The 24573-nt window shown below is 30.9% G+C and overlaps 1 protein-coding gene across 1 annotated transcript in view; it reads right to left on the bottom strand.

Moving 5' to 3' along the window:
* Positions 1 to 24358, bottom strand: part of LOC148284966 (cytochrome P450 4C1-like) — a 33190-nt gene extending 8832 nt beyond the window's left edge. The window contains exons 1-8 of the mRNA XM_088231919.1: positions 24300 to 24358; positions 23796 to 24007; positions 14576 to 14682; positions 12323 to 12413; positions 7339 to 7524; positions 6419 to 6488; positions 2751 to 2956; positions 1169 to 1320 (exon numbers count right to left, since the gene is read on the bottom strand). Of these exons, the coding sequence (XP_088088045.1) occupies positions 1169 to 1320; positions 2751 to 2956; positions 6419 to 6488; positions 7339 to 7524; positions 12323 to 12413; positions 14576 to 14682; positions 23796 to 24000 (1017 nt within the window). The 5' untranslated portion in view covers positions 24001 to 24007; positions 24300 to 24358. The remainder of the gene's footprint in view (positions 1 to 1168; positions 1321 to 2750; positions 2957 to 6418; positions 6489 to 7338; positions 7525 to 12322; positions 12414 to 14575; positions 14683 to 23795; positions 24008 to 24299) is intronic.
* Positions 24359 to 24573: the final 215 nt, after the last annotated feature.

Here is a 24573-nt window from a genome sequence, read left to right as displayed (position 1 = left end):
TAACAACAGAGTATAAAAACAAATGAACAAATTGCTCATTGTAATTGCCCAATATTGGATAGAACAGACAATGTCAATTACTTAGGAGTTATTATTGATGAAAATTTAAATTGGAAACAGCAGATTAAAAATATTACTAACAAACTTAAAAGACTTTAAGACAATTCGAAATATAGTTAATGTTCAGGAACTTTTAAACATATATTTTACATTGCGTCAATCAATTTTGGAGTGCGGTATACTCGGTTGGGGTGGTGCGAGTGACACAGTTTTAAATAGTGTATTTGTTGCACAAAAATTCATAATTAAAATAATACTCAGAGTCCCGATACAGACATCTACTGAAGAAATATTCCACAAATCACAACTTATGACACCAAAACAATTATACGCTAAAACAATACTCACTTACAGATTCAAAAACTACTCTTACTCAAATGAAAGACATAACCCCTACAATATATCACAAACAAATTATATAATCACTAGATTCTCAACACAAAGATAACTTAAACAAATACAAACTAATACCACTTTCGGACTGAAAGATTTTGAGTATTATTCAATTAAAATCTATAACCTACTTTCACTGTCTAGTAAAACAATTAGTAACGAGAAAATGTTTAAAAAGGCTATAAAAAAATGGATAGTGGAGCTAGGTAGAAGTAAAATAGATTGTCTCATTCGAACCAATATTGAATCAACCACTCCACAAGTTTATAGCTCATGTTAGGTTTTTGTCATTTTCTTTGTGCGTTTTGTAATATAAATAATATGGATGTACATTATAAACCTAGTTTTTAAAACTGTGAATATTTTGTTAATTATCTCTGTTAGGTCTTCTTTGTTTATTCTCTAATGTAAAAACATTTAAAAAAAGTATATTGTTAAGTGTCCTCGGCACGGGTAACCCCAGTGAGGACACATAATTTTTATTATTAATTATAGTTTGTAAGTGAAAAATATGAATAAATAAACAATAAACTATATATTATTTTTGTAAAATGAATGTAATAATCCGTAAGGGTTAATAAATAAATTTTAATAACAGTACTTACTTTGCAGTTCATATTGTTTTGAAACAACTCCGCTTGAAATTTTCTTAATTGTAAAGGCACAAATGTCGTTAATAAATAATCAAACAAACATGTCATTTTTCAATGCTTACCGGACCGTAGATGTTATTAAACTCGTCAGCAATGTCGTCAATGGTGCAATAACCGGCTATGGCAGCATCTACCATGGAGCTGAATACCGATTTGGTAACATGCACTTTCTGAGTATCAGCATCGTCAAAATATACTGAGGGTTCCTCAGCAACTGAAAATAAACCACAAATTTGTTTTAACTCTTGTGTGGCTGTGATGTCAAGACTAGATATAGCTATCTGAATGTTTTAAATGATGAAGTTCTTTTTCTTGTAATCTACAAATGTACGCACCGGATTTGGAAAGTAAAATTTGTATAACTGTGCTGGATTTTAATACAAAAAATATTTATTCTTGCTTCGCGTAGAATAAATGATAGAACTCAAAACAAGGACTCCTAATGAGTAATAGAATGTATGTATATATTAAAATATTGTGTCTCTGTTAATACTTAACGTAGACCGTTGGTTTTGTTATAATTTAGAGTCTGTGCAAATGTTTGTAGACAAAAGACTGCGTTTCAGGCGTTGCCTAGCATGTGAAATAATTTTATCAAATGAATCTCTTCACAACAATAAAGGTAAAATTAAAGTAATTTTACAACTGTCTATTTATTATAGGAGCAAAAATTCATAAACATTTCTTAAATATCCACGAACAGGCCATGCCTTTGTGGGATTTTTTGTTTACTATTTTTACTGTTTATTTATTTATTTAAATGTATTTTTTTTATTTTATGTAATATGTATTTATTTCTATGTTATTATCCTTTATTTTTTAAAACTCTGTTTTACCTCTTATATATATTGTAAGAGAAAAGAAAATATTCTGTAAAAGATTCTAAGGTCTTTTTTTTATGGTACCTAATTAAAAAAGGAAATAAAAATTATTAAAAAAACATAAAAATATTCAGCGTAATGGTCAGCGCGTTAGCCTGCCATGCAAGAGGTCTCGTGTTCGATTCCCGATATGGTTGACGTAAAATATTTATTTGAATGGGTGTTTTCACACTACATATTTCATAGTCCCAGGACTGGTACCTGAAGCGTAAGCCTGATCATCTTACCTTCATGTAACAAAAATGATCAAGATACGCTGCGATTGGTGTACCAATGCAGTGCCCTATACACCATTAGGTGCGAAAAGGGATCGATGATGATGAACAAAATATATCATAGGAAAAAAGAGTTTATATCTTTAGTATGAATAGTGCGTGTTTTTACTATGTGACTTTCAATTAAAAATGTTTTTAACCACAGCATTATAATAATTATTTTTAATATTTCCTTCCTTTCACAAGCTCTTAGCTTGAATTGTCCAAATTATAAAAAAGCGAAAATCCCAAACAAATTGTATCCACCTTGCCTCATTGAAAACCTTCAAAATATTTTTCAATACATCAGAAAAAAGTTATCCATGAGATTTATTAAAAAGACATAAATAAATTATGTTGCGTACATAAAACCTGCAAAACATAAAAACCGGATTTTTTCTTGGTCTCCAAACTTTTAAATTGCGATTTCTCCAAATAGTGTTTTTGGGTTATGATTTTTGCCTGAGCGACGATATGTCGCCAATGGAGTTAAAAAAAGGCAGACTTACTTTTTTTGGTGTCAATGACAACGTTTTTGCTCGACGCGTTTCTTGAGTTAAGGATTTTTAAAGCCCTTCCTTTTAGCGAATCGTCGAAAAACGAACGATATCGTGAACTGCCTTCGATGAATACCCTGCCACTTTTGAAGTATTCGTATGTTTTTCCTGACATCAACCATAGTTTACACATTCTTTCGTGCGTTAGTTTTGCTGCCCTGGAAGAAATCAAAACACATGTTTTTGTAGAACATCTTACAGGATAAGATTAACAATGTTTAAGACACAATAAAATTCAAAATCTATTGAAATCAAATATAATACGACAAATTCAAACGCTGAAATGTTTTGCTTCAGATACCAGTCCAGGAACTATGAAGTATTCTAGCGTAAAAACACATTTTTCAAAACGTGTTTCTACGCTTTACGCGATAACCATGTCGGGAATCAAACCTAAGACCTCTTGCATAGTAGGCAAACGCACAGACTATTACGCGACGAGGCCGATGTTATTATTAGTTATTAGAAATAAAGGGAATGCGAAAGTTATTCTTTTATTTGAAATTTTATTTACAAACCGCAACGGATTACATAGGTATCTACATTTAACAAAATATTTTTCTACTGTATTCTGAATCATATTCTACTGTAAATTATTATATTTTTAACATCTTTCGTAACGGTTGTCTCAGTATTTTGTTTCGTTTTGTCTGGTAGTGAACTGAAATTATACAATAAATTGTATAATTTCAGTCCATAGTTTATTAGTCTCAACTGTCCTTGTCTCGTTTTAAAAGGTTGTATGTGATATTTTTCTGATATTCTCGTATTGTGCCCATGTTTACTACATTTTTTTTCAAGTATAAGTCTCCGTCTACAATTACATCAGTGGCTAATTTATGAATACATTTTAAGGGTTCTAGTCGAAAGAGTTCAATGACATTTAACTAATGAATGTTTTTTGTATTTATTTCAAAGACAGTTTTTTAGTATTTTTTTTTAAATTTTTTAAATATTAAAAATAAAAAACATTTTTTTTTTGCGTAAATACAGTACACTACCAAGTTAATATAAAAAATATAAACAAATAATGTATCATCATAATATCCAAAAAATGACCTCCGCGACTGGTATGTAAATATTCCATTTTGACTGTCTAATTTTCAGCCACTTTTTCTAACAGATACGACGCTATTTCCGAAATAGTGGATGTAAGATTAGCTTCCAGTTCTACAACAAAATTTGTTGTTTGTTGTCATAGACTATAGACTGAACGTAGCCCAATAGGAAATAATCCAATGGCGTCAAATCACAGGATCGTGGAGGCCAATTTACCAGACATTTTAGGAAATATGTTTTTTGGCAAACATGTCACGCAGTAATTCATGATGTATAGCCATAATATACGTTTGGCGAAGCAGTTAGTAAAGCATTTGGCGAAGCGGCTAGCAGTTACATAGAACTTTCAATCTGAAATTTCGCGTACAAAAAAATGTGTTTTTGTTATTTCGAATACAATGAAAAAAACCTCTTACCAACAAATATTTGCTTCTTTATATTTTGAAATGTGCTTTCTTTTATTAGATAATAGATAATACATTAATAATGTCACGTGTTCCAACTTTACAAGTGTATAAACCCTGAGTTAAGTTGAGGCAAATTTAATATTTTCAATAGCGTATTGGAAAAAACGATAATATTAACAATATTTTGAGTTTGTCTAAATTATTGTCGACAAGGACTGGATTCAACTCCCTGGAGAGCTGTTAATATTAACATATTACAACAGAGATGAAGAACATTTAAGATAAGGTAATATAGAAGTGTAGGTATCTACGGGGCTTATGAGCAGTTAATCGGTGATTTAAGTGACTACTTTAAACAGTGTGTAACATTCGCCATTATGCCCATATTCGAACATTTATATACATATAATTCTTTAATCTGTTTATGAACAAATTAATGTTGATAAATTCACCTGGTCCATGAAGAAGTAAAGAAATTTAAAAAATAGATTTTCAGGAGTTGCCTAATATGTAGGTGAAATAATACAATTAGATGAATCTCACCTTCTTCTTTAACTTCACTAACATCAACAGATGAAAGAATTAAAGGAATATAGATGTTTAAATATGGGCAGAATGGTGAATGTTACACAGTATGCAAAGTGGCCACTTAAACCAGCCAATGACAGGTTATAAGCCTACACTTCTATATCACCTTCTCTAAAATGTTCTTCATCTCTGTTATATAATATGTTACGATAATATTATTTTGAAGGGTACACGGCAGTAAATAAAAAAAAACTCATTTGTGACGGCGTAAACAACAAAATGAACGGCACACCAAGCACAATAATTGCTAATAAAAATATGTCAATCGAAGCTAAACTGGCAGTGTGCAGCGGAGTTTTAGTCCTAACACTTATGTATGGAAGTGAAACATCGAACAGGCAGAGGAAGGATAAAAGCCGCGCTCGACTTAGACGAATGTGTGGGAAATCAATGTATGACAGCGTTACGAATTATGAAATCAGGCGAAAGTGTAAATCTGAAGCAGGAATAATTGAAAAGATTAAGAAAGGATCTCTGAGATGGTTCTTCTTCTTCTTCTAGTGCCTTGCTGGGTCCCCCCGACGTTGGCGATCACTACAGCGAAAGCATATGTATCTGTCCTGCGTTACTTTTATATTTCGCAGCCAGGACAACTGCTTATTGCTGTACCTGGCTTTGTGATTCCTGGGAATAGATGACCAGAGTGGTTTCCCGTTGCCTTCTCTGGTGTTACCTTTCCTTAGCTGGTTGGTTTTGGTTTTGAGGCGCCAAAAACTCCGAGATGGTTAAGTCGTGTAAAACGAATGAATAGTAAAACAAGTAAATATGGCGAAAGTGATCGGTTACGCAAGACGAGGACAACCAAGAAAGACGTGGTATGATCAGATAAACCAAAATCTCAAGCCTGGTTATGTCAAAAGCAGGCAGAACCTGCTAGAACAAGCTAGAAATATATGCTAGCAAAGACGTATGTGTCGCTCCATTTTTTTTGCCTATCCCTACGAGGAAATAGCGTGATGGTAGTATAAGAAGACATTTGTGAGACATTGAGTTCATGTATTCAATGAATTATGTTTTCAATTAATGTATATTTTAACATAAAATCACACAGAAAAGAAAAAAAAATCTAATAAACTTGTTTCGTGAACTGAAAAAAAGCTCGTAGCAGCTGTCGACGCATTTTAATACTTTTTTTGCTATCCCTGCACCCATATTAATTTTCTACGATTTGTAAAACAGAGAACCACGTTTTGTGAGTTTTGAATATTCCATTTTATTGAACTCTCTCGAGAGAAGAATGGCATTAATATGGCTTGAATCGGGTAGTGGTCCCGTGGCTAGTGTCTCGGACTCACGGCTAAAAGGTCCCTGGTTCGAATGCCTTTCTACCCCAACTAGATTCCTATTTTATAATACTCACTTACAACTCGTTGAAAATGGCCCTCAAAATGAAATATTTGGGTAAATCATAAGAACGAAAATAATAAAACAAATATCTCGAAAATCAAAAAAAAGCAATGAGCTTGTATAAGCCGTGCACCCTTCAATTACAAAAGTGTTCATAAATGATTATTAGATGAATAACAAAGCATACTAGGTAACTAATTATAGAAAAATATTACTTACAGCGGAACGAAGTGTAGTAAATGATCTTTATTTCCTTCGTAAAATGCAGGTTGCCAATCAAACAAACCCTCTGAAATTAATTTTGCAAATCCATAAACTTTTCCAATGTTCGTGTAATTTCTATGATTGATTTCTCATTGATATTTGTTTATTATAGGTATTTAGGTTTATGTATAACAATGATAAAAAATACAGGTGATTGGAAAATGTTCAAACAAAATGTACTCGTACATACCGTCAAAAAATCCTCCAACAAAGAAACAAAATGAAATTTCTAATCTTCAATAATGAGAATAAAAAATGTTTACAAGAAACAAAAACAATTTAAATAGAAAGCACTAAACCATAAAAACATGTATAATAAAGTAGGTACATAATATGAAAATTGATGTTCAAAAAAATAGATTTTTTTAAAAAACAGGATTCAAGAAACGAAAGTACAAAATTAATCATATTTCTATCAGTAACAGCGGAAAACCTGAAATGCACAATATTTTTTGCCTATTTTGTTATTTTTAGTTTATTATTAAAAAAAATTATATTTAGAGTAATATTGAGACGGATTGTGATCCCATGCGTAGTGTCGTCGACTCCGGATCAGAAGGTCCGAGGTTCGAAACTTGATTCCCATTGCACGGTTATTTACAACTAAAAAAAATGGCCCTAAAATCGAACTACATGAGAACGCAAATATTACTTTCTTATAAATTAAAAAATATGTTTAATGTTTTTGCATGCTTTTTATTTTCCTTGTAGTCATAAATAACTTTGGAAAATTGGGAATTAAGTTGTGATAAAGTGGGATTTGAATCACGGACCTTTGATCCGTATGGATCTTTGATCCGTACAATACTACAACATGACCACGACCCGGTTTATTTTAAATTTTAAATTTCAAATAATAATAATTATTTTCATACCGCAGATATTATCAGTAGCGTATCGCTGAGACACTGGGGTTAGATTTACAAAGCCCCTGTCGCATAATTCTTCTAAGTTCTTCACCAGATATTTGGAGTGCTTGTTGTGGTTTTCTTGGTAACTTTTGATCGACTTAACGGAAAACGAAGGGTTGATAATGTTGCGATGCAGTTTCCATTTATCCCCTATAAAAAAAGGTTTTATTTATCAAGTGAGCGAGATCACGAAAAATACTATTTATTTTATACCTAGATGCATTTGAAATTTTGAAGAACGAACTGCATAGTAGAAAGCATTTTTTTCTGTCCGGCAGGAAAAAATGTGCGAGAGAGAAACATCCATATTGACCAAATCGCTCTATTGTCACAAGGTCCTGTCCGTGCGTGTTCATACGAGGACAATGCAACCGCGCGCGTTGGTGAGAGTGATCATTGTCCCGTGGAATAACCTGCCCGTTTATGTCGGTGTCTCGGAACAATTGTTTGTCCAATAAATTACTGGTCAATGTTCGAGTCCTGGGACAAAACAATGTTGTATTTTCCACGAGTAAATGGCCTTTGGGCAGTGCCCACATACAAGGTAAAATTGCCCGTTGTCGAACGCGATAAGCTGCCTGAAGCTTTCTGTAATCTGGTAGCCTCGGCTACTTTATGCAAAACGAAGGTAATCCAGAAGTACATCATTTATATGTTTGCATGTAATATAAACTTAATTTTACCCGTAACGGCGCTGGGTCGGTATACATTAATATGTGGACTTAGGGTATTTATTTTTTTTCTCTGGAGATACTTTAAAACTACTCTCTAGTATATTCTTTGACTGCAAAAACAGCACATAACACTTTTCGGCAGATTTAATTGGTTATTTTATTTGTCAAAAGTCCTAAAATATGAATTACTCAAAATGGTGTCCAGTAAACTTTTTGTATTTAATAACAACGTCTTTTAAAGAAATGATAAGTCATTAAGATAGATGATTTAAATACGTCTTTTAAATATTTGTTAAGTCATTTATTTGACAAATAAATAGCATAATATAATTGATTTCTAATAATTGTTTAGTAATTAGGTAAATCAACAATATTTTGAACCTGGCGCATGAAGACGTATAGAAATTGAAAAAAATACAAATTTTAGGCGTTGCCTAGTATGTATGTGAAACAATTCAATTAGATGATCTCACCCGCATAAATAAAGGTTTTAGCTCTTTAACTTCACAAACATCAATAGATGAAAGAATTGAAGGAATAAAGATGTTCAAATATGGATGGAATGGTGAATATTACAGAGTGTAAAGTGGCTACTGAAACCACCTAATGACAGGGCATAAGCCCTGTAGATAGACACTTATATATTACCTTCTATAGAATGTTCTTCATCTTTGTTGTAGTATGTTAAAATTAAGTTTTAGAAAAAATGGATTGTGTTTAATTTTTCCACACCTATAAATTGTAAGAAAAAGTACATTTTTCTTGTGGCTAGGTTTGTCTCGGGGCTCAAAAGGTTATAATATTATTATTGCCAATTTATTAAGCGCTCATTTAATGACCCTCCATCCCAAGGGCATTAAACATTTCGTAAGTGTTTATGCAATATTTTTTTATGTATTAATAATATGCATGCTTCCACTTTCCATTATGTTGTATCCCAATTCAACACGGGGCTCTTGGCCCTATATAATTATTGATGCAATATAATTTTTTTTGGAATATGTATCATTGTATGGATAAATAAGATTGACACTTTGTCTGATGCATCGCATTATTGACCAAAAAAATGAGAACGAAAATTATACTTTTCAGGTCTTAGCCAGATATTAACACAATGCTTAGCATAAAACGTTACGAAGAGGAAAACTTGGTAAAAAAATACAACAAATTTCAAAACAAAATATACCCGAAATCGACAAGTCACTTATAACTGGTTTTTCAACTATAGACTCACCTTTTGTATTATATTTATCAATGCAATTTATTTATGTTTTTTATGAGGAAAATCATTTCTCGAGATTTATTAGCAACATCTCAAGTAAAAATATACTTTTATTATGATATTAAAAAAAAAATATTAAAAAAAATATATTTTTGAAGACTAACTTTGTGGTTATTTATTATAATAAAATTACAATAAAACGACTTGTTTTCGAACACGTATTTATTTTTATTCAGACCGGTTTCAAAACTACAAAGACTTTTTTAATATTCATCGTCATCATCATTCCTTTTCCGCACCTAATGGTGCATAGGTCACTGCATTAGTACACCAATCGCAGCGAATTTTGATATTTTTTTAGTTACATGAAGGCAAGATGATCAGTCTTACGCTTCAAGTGCCAGTCCCAAGGACTATGAAATATTCTGATGTGAAAACACCCTTTGAAATAAATATTTCTTTTAAACCATGCCGGGAATCGAACCCGAGACCGAGATAGGCAAACGCGCTGACCATTACACCACGAAACCGACAAAACAACAGAGTAAAACAACACTTAAGGCGCCTATATAATAATATTTTTCCTGAATTCGCTAACTATCTAATAGAAAATCATTTTAATTTTGATAAAGACACTAAATAAAAAGTTCTTCACGTTGAAAATAAAATTAGACAAGTAAGAAAATAAAAAAGTTATTTATAATAAAAAAAATAAAAGTGTAAACAATCTTTCCTTTCAGTCCACTCCTGTCTAATTTTAAAGTTCGTATTTATCTCACTTCACACTTCCCATCTTAAGAACAACATGACAAAAAGGCTCGGCTTATTGGTTCCATATGTCTCAATGTAATATTTAGAAATCACATAAAATACGATATAATTAATTTGTTAAATATACCTTGGTAAAAAAGGTCGAAAAAATAAATAATATTCCGTATATGGCTCAATTTGCTATCAATCGAAGTTACTAAGTTTCACGTGTGATATAATTACTAGTTCATTAACTTAGCACAATTGCTAATTCATTCATTTAATACAACCTTTAATTCATTCGAATGAATTGTTGCATTCGGACTTTCATTGGAATGAATTAAGTAATCGAATGTATTCGATTATTTTCAATTGGATGAATTTATCTCTACAACCGATGATAAGATTTTGCAGCTCTTGGTTACAAAGCTGTACGATGTATGCAAGGTTAGTGATTTGCTGATGAATGTAGATAAATCGAATGTTATGATTTTTGAAAGGGATGAAAGTATGATTAAATGTGGAATAATCGTGAAAGAAGATATTCAAACTCAGAAGAATTTATGTATCTGAAAAGTATATTTAAAAGGGATAAAATTTTATTTGAGTTACAATAGAAATACATTATATGATGAAATAAGGAATACATAAGATATAAAATCAGGTACGGAGTTTGAACATTAAAAATCAATGTTTAATTAAGCATGAATACCATAAGAATGAGAGATCAACATAATTTAACACGAGAGACGGAGAGCATTTTTTAATTAGGGAATATGGAAGTCTAGGCATTAAGGGCTTAGGACCTGTCATTTGCCATTTTCCACACTGTGTAACATTTACCATTCTGTTTATGTTTGAACGTCCATATTAATTCAATTCTTCTACCTGTTATTATTTATAAATTTAAAAAGCCGAAACCCTTATTGATGGGGGTGATATTCATCTAACAGAATAGGGAAATATCACAAGCTGAATGTTTAAAATGGTTTGGAAAAATTCATTGTATTTTCAAAATCAATATTGCGCAAACATATTTTCATACATAATTTTTTTTTTTTTTTTTTAAAAAAGAAATATTTGCGTTCTTATGATTTACCCAAATATTTAATTTTGAGGGCCATTTTCAACGAGTTGTAAATAACTCACTATTAGAAAATGGAATCAAGTTGGGGTAAAGTGGGATTCGAACCACAGACCTTTGGTCCGTGAGTCCGAGACACTAGCCACAGGACCACAACCCAATCTTAAAAATCCACATTTTAAAAATAAAATTGCCAACAAAAATTGTCCCAACAAAAACGCGACATGATTGGCCTTGAAAATGCAATTTTAAGATGACGCGACTTTTTATTTGAATTTAAACGGTCAAAATCAAGTTTAAAATTTAACCGAATCGTGACGCATCAGGGGCGTGGCCAATGCAAAGAACCGTTTTCGAGGGAATTTAAAATAAAATAAATTGAAAAATATTTTTCGTGCTACTAAAATGTACAAAAAAATATTTTTTTTATACTTGACAGTATTTGAAAGGCCCTTATTAATTTAAAATTTCAAAAAAAGATATTTCGCTATTGTCAGCTACTAGTCAACGACTAAAAATACTATTGAATTTTTGTACTTCTTTTTAGCCGGGTGTAAAATGGTAACTTAAACCAGACAATGCCCCGTAAATGCCAAGACTTTTATATTCCCTATTCAAAAATGCTTTCCCCCTCTGTTGTAATTTGTTTATGTTTCATTAATGGGTGAAATCTTATCCTAGTTTTAAAATGGTCATGCCTTTGTGTTTTTTTTTCGTATATTAGATGTGTAATCATATTATTGATAGCAAAGAAATATACAGGGTGTTCTTTAAACTCTGTCACATATGAAACTACGATGATCAGTATGGGGAAGAAGACGTATTAGCATATTTAAAAAATATTTAGAACGACGAAAATTTAAAAAATATATATTTAAAAAACAAATGGTTGCTTACTTCTGCAGGGAAGAAGCGAGGGGGGCGCGGCTGCGCGGTTGATGATGTATCAGACTCGCCCTTCCCTCCTTCTCGTTTCTCCTATGCAGAAGTTAGCAACCATTTGTTTTTTTTTTATATTAAATTTTTGTAAATATTATTCGTTCTAAAAATTTATTTTAATGTGCCAATATGTCTTCTTGCTCATACTGATCATTGTGGTTTTGGATATGACAGGGTTTAATGAACACCCTGTATAAGCAAAAAAATAAAAATTAAATATGAACGTTCGACACACTCAAAATATTTTTAAATAATATTATAGAAAATTAATTGATTTACCAGATAAAGTTAAGAGGCCTTTTCCAAGTGTGTCACTAAGAATATCATACTTGCTTCCTTTGTAAGAAGTGGTCCTGCTCATTAATATACACTGCAAATTAGTAATAAATTAAATTAAGTTGATAACATAAATAAAGCTTGTATTTTTTTGTTCTAATTTAATCATGTCATTTTTTTTTTGTCTGATTTAAACATGTCTGAAACAAAACAAAATGTCGTCTATATAACTCTTCTTTTCCATCTAAGCCCCGAATACAATTGAAAATTGTTGTTTAACGAACAACTTCAGCCCTACAGGTAATTGGAAACAATGAATAAAGGTATTAGAAGCAAATTTAGAAATCTCCATCAAAAACGGAAATAAATAAATAATAACGTAATTCTATTATTTATTTATTTAAACTAAATAATACTGTAATTCAAAACCGTCTCTAAATCTTGCAAAAACAGATTTCAATTATATTACTTGACATCGCAAACAGCATTTTTCATTAAATTAGCGAAGCATAATTCGAAAACTCTCAATTATTTTTTCAAACAATATTTGAGTTTGTCCAAATGTTCGTAGACAAAAGACTGGATTTCACCCCCTCAGGAGTCATTAAGATTGACAAATTACAACAGGGATAGATAATACCTTAAATAAGGGAATATGGAAGTCTAGGCATTTACTGGGCTTATGACCTGTCATTGGCTCAACCAACAAACGGAAGAATTGAAGAAATATAGATGTTCAAACAAAGGCAAAATGGTAAATGTTACACAGTGTGTTAAGTGGCCGCTTAAACCAGCCAAGTTTTTCGCAAATATCTCAGTATTTCCTTCAATGGAGATCTCTAAGTTTGCTTCTCATACCCTCAAAAATGTTTTCTTGCGCGCGGTAAAAATTGGAGGGCTAAATTGTACTGCAAAGTTTCCTGAAAATGTACGAAAAAAATTTAAAATGTATTTCAACAAAAAAGGGCTACTTTGAACGACGTCACTAGTTCATATGAATCAACCAATGATAAGAGAGTTATGGAAGATTTCCAGTTTGCTTGCCGGAAATAAACGGAAGAGAACCTCTGACGTCACACACGCAGTTATTTCAGAAATACAAAAGTTAAAAAAATCATAGCGCTGACAGTACGATATAAAACATTGAAAATATTTTTTTTCGCTTAGTTTAATAGTCCAACAAATAAAAAAATAGAAAATACAACTGAACGTCCTCATTGTATGAAAAAGAAAATAAAATTTTCTGTACAAAATGTGCATAATTGAATATTTTTATTATTTAAAACATAATTAATTACGTGTTACATATGAATTTTGGAAAATATACAAAGATTTAACACGTCTTGACGGTACTGAACATGCTTTCTGGAAAGTAAAGAGTTTTTCTAATACAATATATTAATAATAATCATAATAATCTTAGTTTATTGACAAAAAAATACAATTTCTTTATCTACTACATACATCCATACTTAGCATTAATATTTCAATTGAAAAATAAATTGTTACCCAAATACATGTTTATTTATTTATCAAATGAAAACAACAGTCATTGTAACAAAAAACAATATTTACAAATAAACCAAAATTATAGGGGAGTTATAGTTTTCTACATATAAATTAGTAAATACAATGCAAAAAAAAAGAAAAAAAACTCCACCCGTGAAAAGCCACTCCGAATTATTCCACTTGTAAAAAAATAAAATAAAACAAATAATAATGAATTATTTTTTTTACTACTAAAAAATCCTTTCGTTCAGCGTATGTAATAACAAAATTTGTCGCTATCCTACGTGAGGATATGAAAGTTTCAGACTCCCAAGAATCCAGGCAACATTAATGTTCTTATATAAGTTTTTCCATTTTGAAATTACTCTGCGTGTGACGTCACAAGTTCTCTTCCGTGAATTCTGCTGATTGGCTAATTGGATTGGCTTCCCGTAAACCGGAAATCTGTCACAATACTATAATATTAGTTATCACTGGTGAAGTCGTTCAAAGTAGTTATTTAAAAAAAATACGTTTTCAAGAAACTTCGCCGATGAATTTAATGCTCTAATTTTTACAGCGCGTAAGAAAACATTTTAATGTATTTAATTTCTTGAAGCACTGAACTTCTCATTGGCAAGTGCGCTGTACATGTAAATAAATATCTCCAATTAGTTGGAATGTGTTTACCTAACTAATTTTTAAAGCATTGTATATTTAATATAATTATACGTGCTTATAAATTAACATACATTTAAAAATAAGTACCTGAAAATCTTCCGGTTCTGATACGACAACAGCAAAATCAGGGCCGAGCCAAATTCTCCAAAAATCTCCATATATTTTTTTCATTTCTGTGAGACGGTCAAGCATTTCTGAAAAAAAACATTATTTATCAATTCCTAAACGCTTATAAGGCTTTTACATCATGGTTTAGAGTTTAGCCAAATAATATGTACAAAAATAAAAACACAATAATAAATCAGTAAACACAGAACTTTATCAGCGGGAAGTATAAAATACATAACAAACATAGAAAGGATTGAAAATGATCAACGAAAAATTTTAAAATACCTAGATTATAAAAACAATAAAACGCTTTGTACTTACAGCCAATCTGACAAACAAAATGGATTTTTTACACTTCAAAATAGATGCACTGTATCTGAATTATGCTATTTACATAAATTATTAAAAAATAAAGTGGACGCTTTTAACCTGCTCCCAAAATTATCTTAATGTCCCCTTTCGCGTGACAAGAAATAAGTATTTATTCCATCTGCCAGTCTATAGCACCAACTATGCACAACACTCTTTCCTCTATCGTTCTGGCTCTAACTATAATCCTTTTTTTTATCTATTGATATATTTTACATGCCCCTTAATTTATTTAAAAATAAATTAAGACTTATTAACACTGTTCCTTTATTTTGTTCCTTTATTTTGTTTCTTTATATTGTGTTTTTTTTTTAAATCTATGTTGTTTATATACTCATCTTCTTTTTTTATACCAACTTTACTTCTTAACACTGTTCTATCTTTTGTTGCTTTATATTGTATTTTTTAAATTTAATGTTGTTTATATACTCATCTTCTTTTTTTACACCAACTTTACTTCTTAACACTGTTCTATCTTTTGTTGCTTTATATTGTATTTTTTAAATTGAATGTTGTTATGTTTTGTAAAACTTTCATTTATGTAAAAGCCTTATGGGCGTGAAAAAATAATAAAATAAATAAAATAAAATAAAATAAATTATTTCTGGCTGCGATACGATCCCACTTACTATTTAATGATGCTCACACTTACACACACCTAAACACTTACTCCCACACTAATACACATAAACACACATCTACACTCACTTTCATACAAATACACATAAACACGCCCTTTTGTTGTAACATAATTTAATAATATTATGTATTTTTTAAGAAAATATATTTATAAAAAATAATCAAAATAATGTGACTTCACTGGGATTTCCCGTGCCGAGGACACTTAACAATATACTTTTTCGAAATTACATTTGAGAATAAACAAAGAAGACTAACTTAATAAACAAAGATAGTTAACAAATATTCAGACAGTTTTAAAAACAAGGTATTTATGTACATCGAAATTATTTATATTATAAAACGCACAATGAAAATAACAAAAAACCTAACATAAGCGATACACCTGTGGAGCAGTTGATTCATTCAATATTGGTATGGGCGAGACAATCCATTTTACTTCTACCTACCTCCACTATCCATTTTTTAATAGTCTTTTTAAACGTTTTCTCGTTACTAATTGTTTTAATAGATAGTGGAAGAAGGTTATAGATTTTAATTGAATAATACTCAAAATCCCTTTGTTCGAAAGTGGTATTAGTTTGTATGTGTTTAAGTTGTCTATGTGTTGAGGATCTAGTGATTATATTATTTGTATGTGATGTATTGTGGGGGTTATGTCTTTCATTTGAGTAAGAGTATGATTCTTATTTAGAAACTTTGCTGGTCTGTCTTTAAACCGTATTTTAAAAAAATGTAATTACATCATTGTTGACTATTTGTTTCTTTTAAATAAATAAATAAATATCTAAATAATGTTTTGAATTCCTAATCGCTGCACGCGAGTAATAGGTCAATTTAACGAAATATGAATTTTTTGAAAATCGTATCTTCACAGATAATGTTTAAAAGCGGTATATGTTATTGGGGAATTTACATATCGTTGTTTCTGTAAAAACCACCTCAAGGTCGCTTTACAATAAATAAATATCCCAACACGTCTTGCAGATACAGAGCGCATGGCGGTAAAAAATCTTGCCTCCACTTATATTATATGTCAATTTATTAATGAATTTTAGTGTTTGATTTTTTTTTACAGGAATAATCCACTTAGCGTCTATTTAAAGGCTTGTCAGCAGGTGAGATAGAGGGGATATGGAAGGAGGTAATGAAAAATAATGATAGAAATCAAAAGAAAAAACTTAGTGTTAGATTATAATAGGCCTTGCAGCTACTGAATGGTTGAAATTCTTGACCCCATTTTATAAAATTTAGGTATTTAAATACTATTAATAGTTGATATCATTTATTGTTCTTGTCTTTTTGTATACTATTTAAATTTTCGTGGATAATATTAATATTACTTATAACCATTTAGGAATAACCATTCAGTTTATTTATTAAAATTTTTATTCCAGTAAAATGGCTATAAAGTGCAGAGCCAATTCTACCATATAAACATATAAACATGAACATAAATATAAATATAAACAAAAATATAACAATAAACATAAATATAACAATAAACATAAATATAAACATAAAATAAAATTTTATATTGCAGCACTTATGGTGGTCTTAACATATCGCGCCATCGCTTGAACAACCGTGATTGGATCCACTCTGCAGTGGCTTGGAGAATTTCGTTATTAGACTTTCAGGCTCTTTGGCGAAGCAGGGCAGCGAAGGTGTTTATTCGTCCAGATGTAAACATTTCAGAGGCACTGCAGTACCTAGGCAATCCGATTAATTGTCGGTATGAGTTGTTATACGTGATCCTTAATTTAATAATCTTTCATTTTCTTTTCTTCCTAACTTAATAAGCCACTGAGTTATTTTATTTTTTGTATGCTAGTTACATCGTGTTGGGTGAATAAAATATCTTTGACCTTATTGTAAATTCTAGGAGCCATAAAGCCAAAGGATCTCTGTTCGAAAGAAGTTCTCGTCCGCGGTACAATGTGTTTCTGTGACGTCACTCTACGAGTTGATATATTGATGTTAAGACCTTGTCAATTTTAATATTGTGACAATGAATTATTGTTTTAGCATACAATTGTCTTACACCCAAAACATAGTTGAACATTTACCCTACTCCTTCTGGGTCACCCTCAACAGATTAAAGAGGGGTTTTACACAATGTTAAAAAAATCTACAAAGGTGGAGAAACCTCTCTGGGGATGATATTCTGTGTGACTGCGGCGTGATCCAGGACGACAACTACCTACTGACATGCCCCTCATGGGAGAAGGCTGCACTCCTGGGCTGGTACTATGAGATCGCTCTGTTAGCGTGTATTTAGTAGGCAAATGCGCGTTTTCTACGCGCACTTTCAAAATACCACCACTGGGGACTTTATTGTGGCAAATGACAAGGCGATATCCATCGCCGCATATTGGAGTGGCAGGGTTTGATCCAGCCGGACACGTTAAGTAAAATGAGAAAGTTTAATTGTTTTTTTTGTTTTTTTTTATTGTTAATTGACTATTGAACTAAGCCAAAATTTTATTTTTTTAAATTTTGCATTTCTGTAATAACTTCGCGTGTGACGTCAGAGGTTCTTTTCCGCTTATTCTCATTCAGTTCTTCCCATTGGTCTATCCGTGGAATCGGGTTGTGGTCCCGTGGCTAGTGTTGCGGACTCACGAGCCAGAGGCCCTAGGTTTAAACTCCACTCTACCCCAACTCGATTTCCATTTTCTTATAGTTAGTTATTTACAACTCGTTGAAAATGGCAACTAAAATCGAAATATTTGTGTAAATTATAAGAACGCTAATATTTATTTTTTCTTTAAAAAAAAACGGAAATCTTTTAAAGCTCTCATATCATAGGTTGATTCATATGAACATGAACCAGTGACGTTATTCAAAGTTATCCGTTTTGTATTAAAATGTTTTTTTTTTGTAAATTTTCAAGAAACTTTGCCACACAATTTAATTGATGCTCCAATTTTTACCGCGCGCAAGAAAAAATTTCCCTTAGGGCTGAAGTTCCTCATTATAATACATACATCTTTTCGAGGTGTAGCATATGAAAGTATAAAAAATGAAAATGATTTTCGGTCATAGTCCGGAAACGAAATTTGGGTGAATTTTTACGAACGTCAACAAAGGTTTTAGGTATTTTATTTTACAAAATCGATAAATCGAGTTCTATCACATTTTTTAACTATCAATTTAAGTTTTAACTTTTCAGTTCAAAAATTTTCTTTCTTGTTTTGGTTATTTATATTTTTAATGACTTGCGTATTTGTATTTAGTTTTTTGTTAAAGTAACGCAACTTTACATTTTTTATTATGCATTTTGTTAAAGTAAATTTGTGCCGTTTTGATATATATTTTTTTTATTCAAAAATGAAAAAAAGCAAACAGATAGAAGAATTGAAGACATTTGAATATTTTGACACAAAAAAATAGAATTCTGAATGCTGCACAGTTAATAAAGTTATCATTAAAGCAGTTTTGAAAAATGCAGAAACTCTCTTATTTTATTACCATAAAAACATTGTATTTTAAATTGTTTTGCAAAGCGAGTTCTCTTAATAGTAGTAATTTATTAAGGCTGTTTTTTTTTTAAATACGATATTCCAAGGTTTTAAAATAAACAAAGAACAATGATAGAAAACAAACTACAACAGGTTTCATAAAATAATAAAGTTGGAACCTGTTTTTAACGTCAAAATTAAAAACCATTTTTCCTTAAGGAAAAGGCATGAAATACTTATTAATAGAATCTAAAGATTCACAAAATACTTTAACGATTTTAATAGGTGAATACAGGGCCGGTGTTAGATGTGTATATTTAAAAAAATATATACATCATGTCAATTATATAAAAAATAGAATTATAGGTAAAAAAAACCGATATACTGAAAAATTGACAAACTTTGATCCTACATACTAAAAATATTTTCACTGTGACGTGAAACTGGTGCAGATAACCTTTAAATTTGTGGGATTTATCTTTTGGTGACTTATATTAAGGGCGTTGGAATTGAGGATTGTATAATAATAATAACAATAAGCTAATCTAATGACATGTTTTTAAGATTAAAAAAAGATCTGTTGGGAAAATGGTAAATGCTGATTGCCTGGCTAAGTGTACGCCACTTTTTATTAGATTAAATTTATTGACAGAGTCGAGTATTTGTATAATGGAACTTTGTTTTATTGTTAAATCAAAACCTAAATATTTTAGTACACAGAAAAAAATACACTTTCACAGCACCAGAAATAAAAGCTAATTAAAAATTCCATTAACGAAACCATCATTTATACAAAGAAGGCCCGTATGCATGGCAGTAAAAACATATAATAAGCTCCCCAATAAAATTATGGAAATAAATTGTGTTAAAAAAATTACAGGTGTGTTTAAAGTGTTTCTAATCAATAAATGTTTCTATAATTCATTTGTACAGAAAATTTCTTCATGGGGTCGATTATTTGGGATAGTTGCTGAATGTACATCTTGAGTGGTTTATGCTATGTATATGTGCCGCATGTAATGTATATGTTTGTGTATGTTTTATATGTGCGTTCATGTGTGTGCGTGGATGGCTCGGAGTGTGCATTCGGTATTTTTATTTATTTTAATTTATTACCTCCATGGAAAACGCAAATGTCAACAATTATCCTTTTTTCACTTAAAATTCTTATTTATTTTTTATTTTTTGTCACATTTAATGTTTATATCTTTTTAATTTATGAAAACTTAATTGGTCTTTTTATGTTAAAAAATTGTTGTTTTTAGTACTTATTTTGTATGATTGTATGTTTTCTAAATAAAAAAAAATAAAAAAATAATATAAATGAATATTTGGAAAATGTAATAGAATAATGTAAAATGAATTAAATATAATTAATGTAAGTGATAGACACCACATTCTTGTGAAATTTTTTAATGTTTGTGTTTTTCTAAACTTTTTCATTTACTTGTTTTTTATTTTAATTTTTAACTTATTTTTTATTTTTCAAATTAATTTTTATTTTATTTTTTATTTAATTTTTTGTTAGACTGTAAGAAATTGCAAGTGGCAATAAGTCCGCCATTTAACTGTTCATACCTTTGTTATTATTTTGTATGTATGACATTGTATATTACGGTTAATAAAGATTTATTATTATTATTATTATGAAAATTGTAAAATTATTTTACTAGGCATGGGCTATTGTGAAACAAGTAAATACAATTTTTCCGTTTTTGCACTATGGTCATGAGGACGAATGACAATATCCGTACATGAAGGTAAGATGATCAATCTTACGTTTCAGGTGCCAGTCCAATAAAATATTTTAGTGTAAAACACCTTTTTCAATTAATATTTCATATCAATGTCGGGAATAGGTCCTGAGACATCTTGCATGGTAGGCAAACGCGCTGACCACTGCAACACGAGGCCGGCATAATGGAGCATAAAGGCACACAAAGAAGAAAAACAATAAATATTCATGATGTTTGGTTCAATGCTTTAACCTGAAACAGGTCATAAGCCTTTTTATAGCCCTGTACAGCAATCCACTCAATTACCTTGACTTTCAACACATTGAAAGTGTTTACGGCTTTCAGAGAGCTTAATATATTGTATGAAAAGGAGAACAATAATATCCACTGTAAAATTCTCTGTTCTATGTATATTTGAACATACGTCTTTCTTAAATTGTTCTACTTGTCTCGTAAAATTAATCGCATCAATAAAGGTTTCATCACATTAACTTCACAAAAATCAAAGGACTAAAGAATTTAAGAAATCTGGATGTTATCATGCAGACCAAACGATGAATTTACACAGTATGTAAGGAAAAATATATTTAAAAAAAAAAAAATGCATCATTCTGTTTCAATTACTTTTTTAAAAAATTACTAATTTCAAAAAAATATTTAATATTAAGAAATATTAACGCACGTAGATTTTTAAATCAATTACATTAGGGAAATATAACATTCTACGAATATCGATAAAAACATGTGAAATGGATTTAAAAAAACAAGTATTTTTTTTTAATCAATATATTGAAGAGAAATGTTTACATGCATAATTTTAAAAAATATGTCTGCAAAAACGCGACATGTTCGGCCTTGACAAATGTGAGGCCAAAATTCGCGACGACGCGTCGTCACGAATCGAACGTCGCGACGTTCTATTCAAATTTAAACCGTCACGAACAAAGTTCTAAATTTAACCGTATCGCGACTTATTAGGGGCGTGGCCAAGGTAGTTAACCGTTTTCGTGGGAATTTAAAATTACGAATTTAGGAATATTTTTTATGCTATTAATAAGTAAAAAAATATTTTTTTTTACTCGACCGTACTCAAAGACCATTATTTATTTTAAATTGTAAAAAAAAATCCTGACATTTCCTTATTGTTTGACCTTGAAGTGCTGTCACCAGTGGCAATTATGGGAAACTCAATAATATATACAAATTGTAGAAAATAATTAACACGATAATGCGTTGATTCCTTAGACACGCCACTGACTAGGGCCGCCCGTGCGGAGAAAATACATTTTATGATTATTAACTACGATATTAGCTAAAGATTACCGCAATTCAACGAGCCGTTGGTATTCGTGTCGAGAATTACAAGCGCAAACCAAAACCGTCCGTTACACATCTGCTGTCAAGCTAAAAATTAATGTAACATTGGGAACACTTTTGTTCTATGCAATATAGCTAAAGGGCTTCTCTATTAAATTATACTAGAAAGCGCAGAACGTCATCTGAGAATAAGAGTTTTCTAAATTTTACCAAATTTTACCAGATCTTGATTATATTTTTGTGTTTATTTAGAAAACGTGTACATAATTATTTTATATAAATACTCCTAATGAGCAATTAAAAAAACGGATTTAGTGACAAATACATTATACGCATTATTTATTTATTTATATATGCGCCCAATGGGTATTTTTAAGGACATGTTTAGACATAGAAAATTATTATAAAGAAAAGTAGTAAGACGCAGTGGTAAATAGTAGACTTTGTGGGAGTGGAAGCAAGGAGAAAGGTGTTTAAAATTAAATTTATTCAGTGATCGTTTAAAAGAAGACAACTTGTTATCAAAGAAATCAAGACTGGTATGTTTGTTGGCAGACTTAAGAATTCTGGACATAGAGGAATGAAAACCATAGTTAGTTCTATGGTTATCGGTATGAAAACCATAGTTAGTTCTATGGTTATCGGTATGAAAACCATAGTTAGTTCTATGGTTATCGGTATGAAAGAGTAAGTTTAGTCTTAGGTTTCTAATTGGGATATTTAATTTTATTGAGCCCACTAGTTCAGGCGCAGCAAAAAGTGAGTTGAGAATTTTAAATAGGACTAGAAAGTCGGATTTATTTCGACGGTCTTGAAGAGAAGATATATTTAAGGTAGTTTCTAACTCATTATACATATGTATATTATTGTATATTTGTTTATTGACATATTTGCGTTTAAACGATTATATGCAGTGCGTTTGAGTATTTAATAAACCTATTTTTATATTTAATGCCTGTCGGTCAACCAAATAATCCAATTTTGTATGTGTTACAAAAGTACGAGCTCTTTGTGCATGCTTCCTATACTCAGCTATTTAAACTCCCAAGTATTTAAATCTGTCAATAGTCATAATCTGAGTATTTTTGGTAATTATATTAAGACCCAGACGAGTAGAGTTTTCCTACAGTTTGTCAACAATTTCCTGAAAATCCCCAACGGACTTTTCAAGAAGAACCGCTTCGTCTGCATACTCCAAGTCGCACAACTTTAGAAGGGAGATGCGGCGGTGGACCTGACTTGGACACGCGCTGTGCGTGCCCCAGGAGAGCTTCAACCCAAGTTGCCTCTTCGAGAGTGCTGGTTGGCGATAGGGTCTCCTGGAGGCAACTAGTGATGTCCACATGCTCCACTTAGGAGCGGATGTGGAAAAGAAGAAGAGAAGGTACACTAGAATATTTCATTTGAAAACGTTTGGTCACGAAAACATCAGCAAAGCTTTATTAATGATTTGAATGGACTGTTCAAAATTAGAGTAAAAGTGTTTGGCACAACAACCAGGCCCAATTACAATCCCTGTAAATACCAAAATCTCTATATTCCCTATTCTTAAATGTTCTTTATTTCTGTTGTCATATGTCAATCATCTGAATCTATCCCTACTTCTGTTTAATTGTGCAAAAATAAACAGCTTAATGAAAAAATACAAAACAAAAAAAAATTAAGTTCACTTACTTTCTGGAGCGTGGAAAACTCCAAGTTGGTATGAATTTCCGAAAATGGGAAAAGCGAAAGGTCCTGATAGTTTCGCACTTAGGACGTAAAACTTCCGGCGGTTCCACAACCATCTCACAAATACTCCAACTGCTAAAATAACAAGAGCCTTCAGCAGCAAAAAGGGATAAGGATTTGCCGGCAAAGGTACGGCTGTTTGAATCATCTTGAATCTGAAAAAAATATTTGTAATTTATCATCTCGTCCTGTCTGCATCCGATGGTGAAAAGAAAAAGGGCCCTGCACTAGACAGATCTATTTTCTCCGAGATCAAATAGATTTTTTCTTGTATTTACCGACCGGCAGACTGCAAAAAACTTTCTCTAAGAAAATACAGAACAAACTTTGACACACTGATACAAAAAATAACTTCATTACACCACTAATTTGATTTCATTACTTAGCTTCATTGAAGAACTTAGATTTTAAAACAATAATTTTATTTAAAGTTTAATGAATACATACATATATGATAGACGATGCTTTATGATACACAGTTGGATGAAAACAGAAACAAGTCTGCTAAAGTTGTTTTGGTTGCTGAGCTTATATGCTACTTTTAAACAGATCCGGTGTCGGTGTGGGCTGTTTTGTAAATGTTAAAAAAAATAATCAGAAATAAATAAAATAATAAACAAATTGTATTAAAACTCGAATTAATAAAAATTCCGTCTAAGTTCCTCCAAGCATAAGAAGTTGTTTCTTTTTTAGAGTTAAATAACATTGAAAACCAAAACAT

This window comes from Micrasema longulum, unplaced genomic scaffold, assembly GCF_059751315.1.
Source record: "Micrasema longulum isolate JH-2025_06_02 unplaced genomic scaffold, ASM5975131v1 h1tg000072l, whole genome shotgun sequence".
Lineage (NCBI taxonomy): Eukaryota > Metazoa > Arthropoda > Insecta > Trichoptera > Brachycentridae > Micrasema > Micrasema longulum.
The sequence above is the reverse complement of the archived record's forward strand: the minus strand, read 5'-3'. Positions and strand labels throughout refer to the sequence as shown.